At 59.5% G+C, this 14,745-nt stretch overlaps 2 protein-coding genes across 3 annotated transcripts; both read right to left on the reverse strand.

Annotated features, from left to right (window-relative positions):
- Nucleotides 1–380: 380 nt before the first annotated feature.
- Nucleotides 381–3,919, reverse strand: NOX1 (NADPH oxidase 1). 2 transcript variants are annotated; one of them, XM_080624999.1, is made up of 12 exons: nt 3,779–3,919; nt 3,146–3,256; nt 2,970–3,054; nt 2,750–2,895; nt 2,492–2,673; nt 2,232–2,370; nt 2,051–2,143; nt 1,715–1,950; nt 1,480–1,642; nt 1,236–1,382; nt 939–1,063; nt 381–848 (listed from the first exon to the last, which is right to left on the reverse strand). In XM_080624999.1, the coding sequence occupies exons 2-12, from the start codon at nt 3,203–3,205 to the stop codon at nt 722–724; spliced, it is 1,503 nt and encodes a 500-aa protein (XP_080481125.1). In that variant the 5' UTR covers nt 3,206–3,256; nt 3,779–3,919; the 3' UTR covers nt 381–721. The 2 variants fall into 2 exon arrangements, with proteins under 2 accessions (XP_080481125.1, XP_080481124.1); XM_080624998.1 differs by having other exon boundaries at nt 3,146–3,206; nt 3,779–3,905.
- Nucleotides 3,920–5,626: 1,707 nt separating this feature from the next.
- Nucleotides 5,627–11,269, reverse strand: XKRX (XK related X-linked). The gene is made up of 3 exons (XM_080624928.1): nt 10,848–11,269; nt 8,640–8,899; nt 5,627–7,213 (listed from the first exon to the last, which is right to left on the reverse strand). The coding sequence occupies exons 1-3, from the start codon at nt 11,144–11,146 to the stop codon at nt 6,468–6,470; spliced, it is 1,305 nt and encodes a 434-aa protein (XP_080481054.1). The 5' UTR covers nt 11,147–11,269; the 3' UTR covers nt 5,627–6,467.
- Between the last annotated feature and the right edge of the window lie 3,476 nt (nt 11,270–14,745).

Consider the following 14,745-nt stretch of genomic DNA (forward strand, 5'->3'; position numbering starts at 1 on the left):
TCATCTCAGTCTCCCCTCGGGCAGGTTAAAGCCATTCCCCTTGGCCTGTCCCTACAGGCCCTTGTCCCAAGCCCCTCTCCAGCTTTCCTGCAGCCCCTTCAGGCACTGGAGCTGCTCTGAGGTCTCCCCTTCAGGAGCCTTCTCTTCTCCAGGCTGCCCCAGCCCAGCTCTCTCAGCCTGGCTCCAGAGCAGAGCTGCTCCAGCCCTCACAGCATCTCTGTGGCCTCCTCTGGCCTCGCTCCAGCAGCTCCACATCCCTCTTGTGCTGCTGCCCCAGAGCTGCATCAGGGCTGCAGGGGGGGGTCTCCCCAGAGTGGGGGGGGGGCAGAAGTTCTTACATGGAGGCTTTCAGTGCAAAGGAAATCAAGTTTAATGTAACCTTTCACGCAGAGGACTGCTTAAACCCGGAGGGACACGCTTACCCCAGTGCCTGCTCAGCATGACCATGTCCCATCCCTGTCCCACGGTTCTGCCCAGTCTGCTGCGTGCTCCTGCTGCTTCCCACTGCTCCAGCAGCATCACTGCAGCACGTGCCTCTGGTTTATCAATGGGGGTCCATGCAGAGCAGTCTTTGACCCTTGAGTTTCTCATGGAGAAGGAGTCTTGCCTTGTCTCGCCTGGCTTCAGTGCATGTACCCTTCAGCAGATGCTTACCCCTGGCGCGGAGGATGAGGTGAGATGCGTGGTCCCCTGCCCGTGGGGCTCCCATTCTGGCTGCCTCTTAGAAGTTCTCCTTGTTGAAGTAGAATTTGACCTTCCTGGGGTCCAGGCTGGAGTGCTGCTGGCAAGACTTCTGCAGGCTCTTCGCCAAGGCCCCTGGCCCGCAGAGGAACACACCAACCACCGACCTGCACACAGCATGGGGACATCAGCACCAGGGAAGGGGCTCAGGGAGGATGGGTGCTCCCAGCACCCTGAGCCCCCCGCCCTGCTCTCACCTGGGGTGTGCTGCAGCCACCGCTGTGAACTCACTGTTCCACATAGGCCGCCCAAAGATGGTTTTGTGCCTGAGCCCTGTCACCGTGTCCACAGCAGTGTCGAAGCGCAGCGCCACGTTGTTGGCCTGGGCAGAGCAGGGGCAGTGAGGACCCTGCCACCACCCCTGAGCCCATTGACGGTCCCTCGCCACGGAGGAGCATCCAATGCTGATGCTCACCAAACGCCACTGCCTGTAAGCCATTGCCATGGTTCTCCTGGGCCACCCCATGTCCCCCCCTTGGCCATGGTCAACTCACAATGCTGGTGTCCCAGCCAGTGAGGAAGAGGCGGTAGGTGAGGAAGTCAGCCTTGCCCGACTCGGCCATCTTCTGCTCCAGTGAGGCAAGCAGGTCATTGAACCAGGCGAAGGCTCCCGTGTCCCGGCAGAGCCAGTAGAAGTAGATCTGGGATGCAGAGAGGGATTGCTTGCGGTAGAGCAGAGCAGGAGGGATGGAAGGATGACGTGTCAAACCCACGCTGCTCCCATGGGACAATCCATACCTTCTTGGTCTTGAGAGTCTGGTCACCCTGCTGGAACTTGTACCAGATGGACTTCAGGATGGAGGCAAAAGGGGTGACACCGATGCCTGCTCCCACCAGCATGGCCACCTCGTACTGGAACACATCTTCACTGGCTGTGCCAAAGGGACCATCCACCTCGATCCTGGCCAGGGAATGGTCTGGATAAGAGGCATGGCCTCCCCACATTAGCCCATTTGAGTGGTTCCCAGCCTACCTGGGCATCTCCAGCTTCTGCTGCTGGAAGGTGTCGATGAGGCGCTCGGTCCAGTCCCCGGCCGCCCGGATGTGGATGGAGAAGTAGTCCTCCTCGGGTGCAGAGGTGAGGGTGAAGGGATGCCACTCCAGCAGGGAGATGGAGGGGCAGTTGACAAAGATGTACTGCCCCACTTCCATGTGGAACCCCTTCTTCTGCATCTGCAGCTCCAGCACGCGGGCAGGGTGCATCACCACCTATGGGGAGGGATAGGGCTCAGCACCCAGAATGGCTCCTGTCCATCTCCCCATGGCCATCATGGCGAGGAGCTTCAACACATGCTCCTGCTCCACACACCTTGGTGACAACCACCTTCTGCCGCGCACGCCAGATCCGCAGGATCCGCTCAAAGATATAGAGGAGGACGGGAGCCAGGACCCACTTCCAGGACTGTGGGATGGAGAAGAGCGAAGGGCTGTAGCATTCCAAGGGAAAGGGAAGAGTTTCTCCCCCTGCCTCCATCCCACCACTGTCCTACCTCAGCAGGGATGCTCCCGAACTCGGGGTCCTTGCAGCAGTCATGGTTGCACTGCTTGTCCTTGTGTGTGAGGTACTGGGAGCAGCGGTGTGGATGCACCTCCTTGATGCTCTCCTCTGTCTGTCCACGCACCAGCCCGCTGTGGGGAGATGAGGGCTGAGCCTGGCTCATGTCCCCTTGTTCAGGGCTGAGCCGCACTGCATGAAGAATGGGGAGCCCTGGGAATGGGGGCCCCATCTCCCTGCTGCCCAGAGCCTTACGCGATGCCATGGATGACAAGCCCAGCAAAGTAGATGATGAAGAGGTGATGCGTGTACCAGAAGACCTCAAAGTAGTTCCTGCGGATGAACTCAGTGGAGGACGTGACCATGAGGATGAGCGCCAGCGTGATGATGACCCCCGTCAGCCCCGGGATGGTGGTGAAGGCCACGTACTCGACGGTCTATAGGAACAGCAGGATGGGTTAGGGATGTAGGGGCTGGTGGTGATGGGGAGCTGGACACCAGGGTCACGCTCACCGTCTGGTTGGAGTGGATGGGGTTCAGCCACTTGTTGCTGCCCTGCAGGTGCATCTTGGAGAGGACAGCAGGCAGGCTGCTGTCCATGGCCTGCTGGCTGCCGTTGTAGCGCTCCAGGTTGAAGAGGTGAGCAATGGTGTGCACGGCTGGCAGGGGACAGGCGGTCACCCCATGGTCACCTCCCGCTCCCCACCGTGCCCCAGCCCGCGCGGGGCAGTACCTGTGAGCAGGGCCAGTGTGTATGCCACCAGCTTGTGGAAGGTGAGGTTGTGGTCCAGCTGCTTCCGCAGCGTCCGCCGGCAGCACTGCGGGACAGGCAGGGGTGTTGGGATGGGGATGAGGATAGGGATGAGGATGGGGATGGCTACGCTGGCCGTGCCGCCACAGAGCACTCACTGAGCAGGTCCCGCGGAGGAAGGAGAGGAGGTTGCGGCACACGGGCAGCAGGATCAGCATGCTGTTGAAGTTGAGGCACTTGGCTGATGCTCGAGCCCATGCCAAGGCAGACTGGGGAGAGGAGGAGGAGGAGGAGGAAATGAGCGCTGCTGTTCCATGCCACCGGCTGGGTATGTCTGCCTGCAGCTGTGCTGCTCAGCATGGGGCTTGGGCAGGATGGGGTCGAGCGATGCTGAGATGGGGAATGGGAGGGGGAGTGATGCTGGGGTGGGGACTGGGAAGAGGGGTGATGCTGAGCCAGGAAAGGGCAGTTTTGCCCACAAAGGGTGGTCAGGCATTGGAACAGGCTTCCTAAGGGAAGTGGGTGGAACCAGCAACCCTGGAAGTGCTCAAATCCATGTAGACGAGTGTCATGGGTTAGTGGTGGCCTTGGCAATGCTGGGTAATGGTTGGTCTCAGTGATCTTAAAGGTCTTATCCAACCTATTTGATTCTACGAGAGGAGAAGGACTGGGAAGGGGCAATGCTGGGCTGAGACATGACAGGGACCAGCATGGGCTGTGGACTGGGATGGAGCAGGCTGGGAGAGGACAGGACAAGGCAGGGGCATGGGTGCTGCAGGGAAGAACCTTACCCCGAGGATGGCCCTGGTGTAGAAATAACGCTCATCCCGGTCAAAGAACAGGAAGTAGTAAGTGAAGAGGAAGATGTTGATGCCCAGCCAGGCTGCCTGCGGGGACAAGCCGCAGCCTCATGAGGGACCCCCCTTTCCCCCTAGCATAAGGGTGCGTCAGGACAATGCAGCCCCTCCTGCTCCATATGAGCTGCAGCAGCGCATAGGGCTGAGATGTGGGGACAAAGGTGGGGAGGGTGAGTCTTGAAAAAGGACCTTTGGGTCACCGCAGCCCCGTGCATCACCCTGATAAGGAAGGAGGAAAAGCGGGTGCAGACCCCAATGATGGCTGGGGCTGTGAGGGGAGGACACTGGAGGAAGTTTTAGCCCCACGGCACTGCCAGCCCCTGCCCAACCCTGCTGCACCCCACAGCAGCCCTCTCAAAGCCACACAGAGCTCCCAAAGCCCCTCTCTCTTGTGTTGTTTTCTGTAAGTAGTTTAAAGAAATGAAGATGACCGGATGAGAGCTGGGCTGGGTCAGCCTGGAGAAGAGAAGGCTTCTTAAGGGGAGACCTCAGAGCAACTCCATTGCCTAAAGGGGCCGACAGAAACCTGGAGAGGGGCTTTGGACAAGGGCCTGTAGGGCCAGGCCAAGGGGAATGGCTTGAACCTGCCCGAGGGGAGACTGAGATGAGCTCTTAGGCAGAAGCTCTTCCCTGTGAGGGTGCTGAGGCGCTGGCCCAGGGTGCCCAGAGAAGCTGTGGCTGCCCCATCCCTGGCAGTGTTCAAGGCCAGGTTGGACACAGGGGCTTGGAGCAAGCTGCTCCAGTGGAAGGGGTCCCTGCCCGTGGCAGGAGTTGGAGCTGGAGGAGCTTTAAGCTCCCCTCCAACACAAACTGTTCCATGATTTCAAGCTGCACATCCATGTTTCCTGTGCACTTGCAGCTTCTCCCAAGCGGTGCCACCCAAACAAGCCCCATTACACCAGTGATGCCACAGCATGGCACCAGTCATCCACAGGGTCCACCGTCACCCAGTGCAGGCCCCCACAGGAGCCTCCTGCTTTCCCATGGGGAGAAGAGATTCCCAACCAAAGCAGCCAGGCAAAGTGATGGCATTTTTAAGCTTTACATCAGGATCCCCCTTTCCTTTAAGTCATGTTAAAGAAGAACCCCATCCAAGAACCCCATCTCTCCTTGGCCACCAGTGCTTTGCAGGTTGGCTGAGCAGACGGGATGCTTGTCTCTCCCTGCCCATCAGCCCCCTTTTCCCCCTGCAGTCCCCCCAGCCCATGCTCCCCATAGCCCCCTGCATCACCCCCAGCCCCACACACTCACGAGGACTGCAGCAGAGAACCAGTGGTTGACCAGCCAGTTGCCCATGGTGCACTGTCTGTGCCTGTGCTGCCTGCCCAGGGCTTTAAGGAGGCAGCGGCAGCCCCAGCCATGGGAGCAGCTCCTCAGGGACTTTCCCCTGAGGAGCCTTTGAGGAAATGCGGGCTGGTTTCAAAGGCTGCCTTCCAGGAAGGCAGGGCTGACCCCATCAGACAGCCCTGACATCAGCCCCCTGCGCCCGATGCGTATGGTCACCACGGAGGGGTTCCCCACGGCACCAGGGCAGGGTGCTGCAGGGCATCAGGGTGCTCCTCGCGCGTTTGCACTATTTGGGGACAAAATGGGCTTTTCTGAAGGGAATTTCCTGGTGGCAGGAAGGTGCAAAGGGTTCGGCTCTGTTGTGCTGCTCCCGACCTTCCTCGCCAGCCTTCACTGACCCTGCGCTACAAGAACCCATTGGAGGAGGAGGAGAAGCATCCCAGCACCGTGCTGATGCCAGGATCCAACCCAGGGATCCACTCCAGGGTGGGTGAATTAAGACTGAGCACCAGCGGTGCTGCACCTCCATGAGCACCCTCAGCCCAACACCAGCATCCTCCCAACTGAGCTGAACCCCACAAAGGATGCTGAGGAGGGGGGGGGTCACACTCCGGATTTGGCACTGGGATGCCCGGGCCACATCCGCACCCCTGCTGCTGTGCCAACCACCCGTCCTCTCCTGCCTGCCCTCCACGGCAGCGTCCTGAGCCCCACAGTGCCGGGTGCTCGGCTGGGAACAGCAGCCAGGGCCTTGTGGAACAGGTTGGGCAGGATTGCTCCTCGCCGCCCCACACCTGGCCCGCGGCCATGGCCACGCTGACGGAGGTGCAGGATGAGGCAGGCCCCTGTCCCGCCAGGCTCCTGCCTCTTCCCGGCTCCACTGTGGGGCTCCCCCTTCACCCCAGTACCCACCGGCACAGCCCCTGCTTGGTACCCATGAGCACAATCAATGGGTGAGCACCCATGCCAGCCCCAGTGCGACGGTGATGGTCCCACCCTCACATGAGTCAGCGCCAGCACCCGGACACGCAGCCGCAGCAGAGGTTCTTTACTGCTTAAAACAGTCCCGCTGGCCCCGTGTCCCCAGGGTCACTGTGTGTACCGCAGCGGGCAGGTTGGGGTGTCAGGGTACCCATAGGGCTGTGCACTGCACAGCAGCTGCTTGCAGCGGCAGTTTGGGCACCCCAAAGTCCTTTGCGTCCATGTGTGCGGCGGGCAAGCACATTCCTGTCCCCGTGGCACTGTGGGATGCGCTGAGACCAAGGACCAGCAGTGCTTGATTTGTGCCACATCTGCCAGCACATCCCTGTGTCCATAGCTGGGTGCTGGCTGTCCCTCAGACAATGCTGTGCCTCACACCTGGCTCATACGGTACTTCGAGGTGCAGAGGGGTCCCCGGTGGGCTCTGGCGACAGCAAACACAGTGCAAGAAGTCAGCAACGTTGTGCTGGAAGAGCTGTCGGCAGGGATGCAGGTACTGGAAGAAGAGGAGCATGAAGTAGATGGCCAGGCAGTAGCCGAGAAGCAGCTGCACCACCAGCAGCGGGGTGCAGATGTTCTCATAGACATCCGTCTTGAAGAAGTACCAGAGGACGACGAGGGCCGTGTTCTCCATCAGCCGTGCCACGTAGTACACAGCCAAGCGGCCCCAGTCCTGAGACTTGTCAATGAGGTCCCTATCAGCCAGCTTGAGCTGCACGGCCGACCAGCAGAACATGTTGATGCTGGCGTAGAGGAGGGTGAAGGCGCAAAGCACCACCACGGTGCCCACGCGGCTGAAGTTCTTCTCGATGTTGTCGGGCAGGCGGGTGCCGCTGCGCCAGAACTGCACCCAAGGCATGAAGAAGACGATCAGCAGGTTGGCCAGGGCGATGGGGATGATCCAGTGCTTGAAGACGGTGCTGAAGAGCACGAGGACGGCCACGCGCGTGGAGATCTCCAGGCTGCGCCACAGCACGATGCAGAGGAAGGCCAGCGGCCGCAGCTGGACCTTGTAGTCATCGTACTTGACCTGGATGGACAGGACGTTGCAGACGAGGGCTCCGTAGGTGACTGACACGAGGCAGATGCCCATGAGGACTGCTGCAAAGGGAGAGGGCAGAGGAGTCAGGCAGCATTGGGGACTGTAAGCCCACCATTCACCCCAAGAGCATCTCAAGAGCCAGCCTCATCATCCAGGGGCAAGATAGAATCATAGAACCAGAGAATGGTTTGGGTTGGAAAGGACCTTAAGATCATCCAGTTCCAACCCCCCTGCCATGGGCAGGGACACCTCACACTAAACCATGTCACCCAAGGCTCTGTCCAACCTGGCCTTGAACACCGCCAAGGATGGAGCACTCACAACCTCCCTGGGCAACCCATTCCAGTGCCTCACCACCCTCTCAGTAAAGAATTTCTTCCTTAGATCCAATCTAAACTTCCCCTGTTTAAGTTTTAACCTGTTACCCCCTGTCCTAACACTCATATGATGAAGATCATGAAGATCATTCATAGGGAGCACTGGCAGCTGCTCTCATTTACTGCAGCCAGAAAAACTGCGATGGAACAAATGGGAAGTATCTGGTCCCAGTTGTGCCATGCCAATGGTGATGGCTGTGAGATGCAGGACTGAGCTCAGGCATCCGAGCTGCAAGGGAATGTGCCAACTGGGATTAACCTCCTGCATCTGCTGCTGGAGGAGCACTGGTACTCATCCTCCCTTTGCTGCTTCTGCTTCCTAAAACCCCCTTTCAGGGGGATATGGCCAGGGAGTGGGTTTCTATGGGGCATCCCCCATGTTTCCTCTTCCATGGGCACAGCTCTGGGCTCCCAGCATAGCCACAGAGTGGGTTGGTGAGGGCAGCTCTGTCCCCAGGCGCTGCACTGCAGTGGTGCAAGAGGTCCTGCGCGTCCGGCTCGGCAGCATGCCGAAGGGGGAGTGAAGAGCTTGCGCTGGCACATCCAGCCCCGAGCACATAAACATCCTGGGAGCAGGCAAAGGAGCCTGGGAGTGGAAGCGCAGGACTGGGAGCTGCGGCTGCTGGGAGAGGCGCAGAAATAGATCCAATGGAGGGGCTGCGAGGAAGCCAGAGCATTCTATGCTATTTCTATCTATTTCTATTTGATCTATTTCAGTCATTGGAAATAGATCCAATGGAGAGACTGCGAGGAAGCCAAAGCATGCAGCTGGCTGGAAAACAACAGCAACTAATGCAGACTGGAGCAATGCAGGGCAGGGACACGGCATTTTCATGGGACAGGACACTGGGTGCAGGGATGGCTTTGTAGGGCAGATATCTGTGAGTGGCGGGGCTGGGAGTAGCATGTCCAGCTCTTCCCTCTTTCCCAAGCATCACATCCAGCTGGAGAGCACAGAGTGGGAAAAGCAAACCAGGGATGGACGAGTGCAGGTTGTGCTCTGCGTTATCCAGCGGCCACTATTCCCCCAGAGCTTTGTGGGATGTCAACCATCACCCATGGCTACAGAGCCTGTCCCTGTGGGTCCCCATGCACCAGGCACCCTTACCTCGAGCAGCAGGGACATACTTCTCCAGGATGCTGATGTAGAGCTGGACGCTGAGCTGCGGCGTGGAGCCCAGGAAGGCCTGGATGACTGCCATGCGCTTGAAGGCGTTGCGGTGCGTGGCCAGGCGCCGCTCCGAGTGACCCATCTCCTGCTCCATCTCCACCTCATAGCCCTTCCGCAGCCGCCGCTTGCGGGTGATGGTGACGTAGGGCTCCTCTTGCCTCCCCGACCAGCAGTACACCACCAGCGCCTCCATGCACCTGCAGGGATGTGGCAGTGTCATCCACAGCCTCACTGTGCCCCACAGTGCATCCAGACCCCCTTCACTCAGTGGTGGATGGACCCTGACCCTGCTGAGTGCAGCTCAAGTGGTGTGAGTGAGTGTTCAGCAGTGCTGTGGGCAGTCCCTGGCCCTTGGATGTCAGGATGAGGGCAGGACATCAGGATGAGGACTAGGTCACACTAGGACCATGGGGATGCCCCCTGGTCACTTCTCTGCTCCAGCACTCAGAGTGAAGCATGTAGGGCAGGGGGACAACAGCCACCCCAGCGAGGGATGCAACAACTGATGCAAGAGGTACAGCATCCATGGTACAAAACCATAGCCCTTTTCAGAATTAGAGCTACAGGAAGTGATTCGTCACCCTTGGGCTCCGTTTCCCTCACTGGCACAAAAAGCATGTCTTCCTCTAAGCAGAGGCGAGAGAAGCTTCTGATATCACTTTAGATCTCTCCTTTTGTAGAAGGCTTCTACACTTCCTTCTTGGTGGGGATGGCAGGAAGGGGAGCACAGGGTGAAGCTGTGTGTGCCATGGGGAGATAAGAGAGCGCTTCCGCAGCCCTTTCTCCGCAGGACACCCTCACGTGAGCTCAGGGGATGTGGGTTCCTGCCATGGGGAGGACCCCCCTCCCCTCCACACACAGCCATGCAGTGGGGTGCATGGGCTGGAGGCGATCAGCAGAGGAGGACCCATCCAAGAGGCTTGGCTCCCACCCAGGGATGAGCTGGCTCTGGGGCCAATGGGACGTAATTATCTGTGAGTGCTCATTAGGGCAGCAGAAGTTGCTCTGTTTCAGACCCAAATGGAATGAGGTTTTTGGATACATTCTCTTGCCAGATGAGGCCAATGCTCATGGCTCACTGCAACCTCTAACGGGAAAACGGCTCTATCCATAAAGCCTGGCTCCATGGGCAGTCCCAGCAGTCCCAGTGCCCTGCCAGACCTTCTCAGCTCCATCTCCAGGCCAGCGAGCAGCCTCCCCTGACCATCCCTGGCTGGCTCTTGCAAGTGGCCAAGCACCATCATCATCATCTGATGCATCACCATGGGTCAGCATGGGCTGATGTGGCCCCACAGCCCATCAAATGGCTGATGGCATGGAGGTGAGGCTCCCTGGCCCCCTCTGAAGATGAAACATCACGACAAGGATGTCTCCGGCACCTTGCTTGTTCCTGGTGCCACAGGAAGTGTGGTACAGGCCATGGTGTGCCCCAAGCATGCCCTTGGGGCAGGACCCGTTGGAGATGGTGGCTCTGCCATGCTGCCCATAGCACTCCCTGTGTGCTCTCACAGAGCAGGGTGCCCGGGGTGGCACAGCCCAAGGAGGCTCCACAGCATTCCCAAGCAGTGAGAGATCAGCACCTCTCCAGCTTGTGCAACACCCACCTCCTCTCCCAGCAGGGTTCAGTGGACCCCAGCTTCCACACCAGCCCCAATCCTGCACCAAGCCCCTCTCCTCGGTGGCCCAAAGCTGGCCCCAGGGCTGGGGACCTTTTCTGGGGGGCAAGACCCCTGTTCCCTCAAGCACCCAGCCAGGATTTGCATCTGTGCTCCCAGCCTGAGCAAGAAGAGGATAAAACCCAGAGGCAGAGGGAACGGTTGGGCTGCAGGAAGCAGCAGTGGGAAGAACCTTTCCAGCAGCTGAGATGCAACAGGCTGGCAGAGCCGAGTCGTGCCTGGAGGAGAGCAGGCAGCAACCCCAGGGGAGGACGGTGGCACCACTGGGTGCTGGTGGCCGAGCACAAGACCCCTAGGGACAGGAGCAGCAGAGCCCCCAGGGAGGAACAGGATGGGAACACATCAGGAGCAGCTCTGGGCTTGCCGGGAGAGGCCCTGCTTTCACCCGGTGCCTGCTGGGGGGTCCCTTCATCCCTGTAGGGTATCCCCGCACCCCGCCCGGGGGTCCCCGCATCCCCGCGGCGCTCACCTGATGATGGGCCCGAGCTGGAGCAGATGCATGAGCCCGATGAGGGGCCGGTCGCGGCTGATGTCGCGGTGCACGAAGATGAGCGTGAGCTGCACCAGCACGGACGGGCAGAGCATGAAGAAGATGGTGAGCGCCAGCCAGAAGCGGTCGTCGGAGTGGCTGTAGGAGAAGCAGAGCACGGCGGCCGCCGCGCTCTCCCCGCAGAACAGCGCCGTCGAGAACACGATGCCGAGCGGCAGTTTCGGCCTCAGCGGGGCGGCGGGGGCGCCGGGCGGGCAGCCCCCGCTCGGGCCGTCCATCGCGGCCCCGGCCCGGCCGCTCAGCCCCGCCGCGGCCACATCCCGGGCTGCAGCGGGGAGAGGAGCAGCGCTCAGGGCGGAGCGGGGCTCCCCCGCCGCTCCGTGCCGCCGCCGCGGGTGCCCTGCCCCGGCCCCGCAGAGCCGAGCAGAGCCGAGCCGAGCCCGGCGGGGCGGGGCGGGGACGGGACGCACCGGCAGCGCTACGGGCCCGCCCCGACGGGCGCGGGGGGAGGGACACCCCGGCCCAGGACTCTCCGGTTGCGGTACCCGGGTCCCCACCCGTGTGGAGCCCCCTGCCCGAGGAGCCCCAGCTCCTATCCCAGATCCCCTATCCCAGGATCTTCCTTCCCTGCCTCTGCCGGGTACTCCCATTCCAGGACATCCCGAACATGGCCAGGACCCCCACCCCAAAACCCCCCACCAACCCAGGACACCCCTGCAGCACCCACAACCCCATCAGCCATAGCCCTGCCAGCTCCCTTGCAGCCCCCCAAGCATCCTTCCTGGGACCTCCCTGCAAAGTCCTGGCTCACTTGTGTCCTGGCAGCCACCAGCACCCCGAGGTGCAGCTACATGGGGGGGGCACCCAGGGGAGGGTTGTCATCCCTAAACACAGTGGGGTCCCACCATGGGGCAGGAGGGGATGGCAGGGAGCATTCTGGTATCAAGCAAGTTGAGCTGCAGCAGGGGCATCCCTTTGGGTCTGCAGGCAGCTGGGGTGGGTCTCAAGGTTTGAGGAGGGTGTTACAGGGAAGATGTGGCTCTTGCATCCTGGATGCTCCCAACTCCAGGCAGGAATTAGTAAAGACCACATTGTCCTACAGCTGAGCAACAGGGTGCTTTTCCCATTGCCTTCAAGGACCCACTTTCAAGGTGATGGGATATATGACCTCACTGATGGAGACTAACATCCCATTGCTGAGCCCACCATTCAGCCCCACACCCCCTGTGTCTGCGGTCCAGCCCAGGGTAGCAAGCTGAGCCCCACACCTCGGTCACCGCACAGCCATGAGGTCCCTGCTCTGCCCATCATGCACTGAGACCCTCACCCCTCAAGACGTGCTGCTGGCACCATGATGCCCATGTGCTCCCTTCCCAAGCATGGGCTGCCTGCCAGGTTACTCAGTCCAGCCTGGACACACGTTGGCTGTCTGGGAGAGGTGGGACAAGGCAAGGAGTGTTTGAGGTCAGCTGGTTTTCCCTGGTTTAGGCAGACTTCCAGTCCTAGGTAGCTTTTATATCCCTCAGCAGCCAGACCTTCTCACAGGGAGGTGCCCACACTGCATCCATCACTCACCCAGCCCCATACAAGCCAAAAGCATGAACCCTCCCAAGCCCCACACACAAGTTCCCCCTCTTTTACCAAGCTTATCAGTGGCAAAGCTGGAAATGAAACCACCTGAGCCCTCAGAGGCTGCGTCTCCACAATGGCAGCTCCCACACAGAAGCAATCCCGGTCTCAGCACTTTTCCTTCCAGGCAGCTGAGGAGCTGCTTTGGGAAGCCACAAACACCATGAGCTCATAGGGGCTGGCCTGACCGGCACAGACGGGGACCCACGTGTGACCGCTCGGCTCTGGTATGATAGTCATGTATTTTCCAGCTGCTTTTGGAAACAGCCTCTCCAAAAAGAACCCCAGTGGGACAGAGAGCAAAGGGAACAGCATCTGAAGGAAGGAGCCGGCTGCTGTGGATACCCGGGATGGGAACTGTGCATAGGCCTGGATGGGCACTCAGACAGTGACAGGGCACTGCCAACTGTGCCCACACCTCTGTAGTGGCAGAGCAAGGAGCAACTCACACCATTTATGCAACTTCCATTTATCCAAATTAAAAGCATCCCCCAGGAGCCTGGCAGGGCACCAAGGCCTCGGCTGAGCAATGGCTGGGCTCCGACTCATCCCATTGATGATTTCATCTTCCCTTGTTTCGTGATGAAATACTCATGAGCAATTGTTTAAGCACTCAAGTATTCCAGTCCTGCGTCCGGCAGCGTCGGCGCCCATGATGGGAATGGCGGGATGAAGCCTCACTGCGCTTCCCACACCAGCTATTATCCCATTTTCTGACCCAAGCAGCGGGCTGTGTTCTGGTGCACGCTGTGAGTCACCCCTCGGGCCTCACCCTACCTGGCCGCGGTGTAAACAGCAGGCCATAAACACTCTCCGTGTCACAGATAGCACCAGCCACCCTGTCCCCATTGCCACCTCCACTCCCTGGACCTGCACCTCTGTCTGCAATCCCAGCATGGCTTTAGTGACACCGCAGGACATCCCACCCTTGTGTCCCCATCTGCAATGCCTGGGTGCTGGGCCAGAACCCTGGAGCAGAACTGGGGCTGGATGGGGTGAAGTGGCCTCCAATGTGATGCAGAACTAGCATGGAAGTGCCCATCAGGATATAAGCCGAGGTGCCAAACAGACGGGGACTGTGCTGGCACCTCTAGGACCACTTAGGAAAGTGAAGGGGTTTAAATGGGTTGCAGTTCACTTCTGTTTGGGTTGTGAGGGGCCTTAAAGCTCATCCTGTTCCAACCGCCTGCCATGGAATACCCAAAGTCCTGCCGCCACTGCCGGATGTCAGTGCTGGAGAGCACCCCAGATCCATTGTTTTCTTAATCCCAGCCTCCATTATTTTGTCAATCCCGGTGTTCACACACATTGAACACGGGGCTGCGGCAGGGGTGTCTGCCTGCCAGGATTTGATGTTTATGAGAGCCTGGGCTGAGCGTGGGGTGGGAGCAGGCTCCAGCTCTGAAAATAGCCATGTGTGCTTTACACATGCCTGGCGGCTCAGCTCCTGTAAAAGGAGAAGAGACGGGAATGGGAGGCAGCTCCTTGCCAGAGCCCTTAAAGAGCCCAGGTAGGATCGCAGCCCGAGGGCTCTGCTCTCCCGTCCTTGCTGCCCGGCACTAGGACCCGGAGCGGCTCTCGGAGCCAAGCGTACGCTGCCGGCTTCCCAAATATAGCCCAGCACATAGCATGGAGCAGGGGGTGTAGGGACCGCGCTGCCCTTTCGGCCCCAAACCACCCCAGCAGCACGCTCCGAGGAGGATTAAACGCTCAGCATGGAGCGATGGCGGGGACGTGCTGGGTGAGGTGGAAATCAGTGTTCCCTGCCTCTGCATGCAGAGAGCAGGGACCTCACCGGGGTCCCAGGAATCTGTGAGCCGGGAATGCTTTACTTAGTTTGGAAATAGCCCTGGTGGTTTTGACAGCCTGAGCTGTTTGGGTTCTGCATTGCTGCCTCAGTAACTCAGCTGCCTTTTTTCCTACCCCAGCTGTCTGTGGAATAGTTTCTGGTTGGGGAAATGTTTCTTTCCATTTACTTCATCATGAGACTGCTTCTGCCACCCCAGTTCCTCATCCAGCTTCTCTCCCTTATCCTGCTGGGATATAAACTCATGTCTGCCCGGAGTAGCTCATCCCTCTATATCTCACTGCAGTGCTGAGCCCACTGCTGAGCTTGGTGCTGCCCATAGAGTAGGCACCCTGTGATCCTCTGGCATGGGTCAAGCCACTCCTGGCTTCAATACTTTAACAAGAAAAGAGTTACCTTCTTCAAGGTCACTTCAACACGTTTATAGGTGTTTGCCACAGT

Source organism: Psittacula echo, assembly GCF_963264785.1.
Source record: "Psittacula echo genome assembly, chromosome: 8".
NCBI lineage: Eukaryota > Metazoa > Chordata > Aves > Psittaciformes > Psittacidae > Psittacula > Psittacula echo.

Coding starts and splice junctions, on each gene's coding strand:
- NOX1 (XM_080624998.1), bottom strand. CDS start 3,813: ATGAGCGTTATTTCTACACCAGGGCCATCCTCGGG. Junction 3,207..3,778: donor ACACCAGGGCCATCCTCGGG/GTAAGGTTCTTC, acceptor CAACTTCAACAG/CATGCTGATCCTGCTGCCCG. Junction 2,371..2,491: donor CTTGTCATCCATGGCATCGC/GTAAGGCTCTGG, acceptor ATCTCCCCACAG/CGGGCTGGTGCGTGGACAGA.
- XKRX (XM_080624928.1), bottom strand. CDS start 11,146: ATGGACGGCCCGAGCGGGGGCTGCCCGCCCGGCGCCCCCGCCGCCCCG. Junction 8,900..10,847: donor CAGCTCGGGCCCATCATCAG/GTGAGCGCCGCG, acceptor ACATCCCTGCAG/GTGCATGGAGGCGCTGGTGG. Junction 7,214..8,639: donor GTATGTCCCTGCTGCTCGAG/GTAAGGGTGCCT, acceptor CTCCCTTTGCAG/CAGTCCTCATGGGCATCTGC.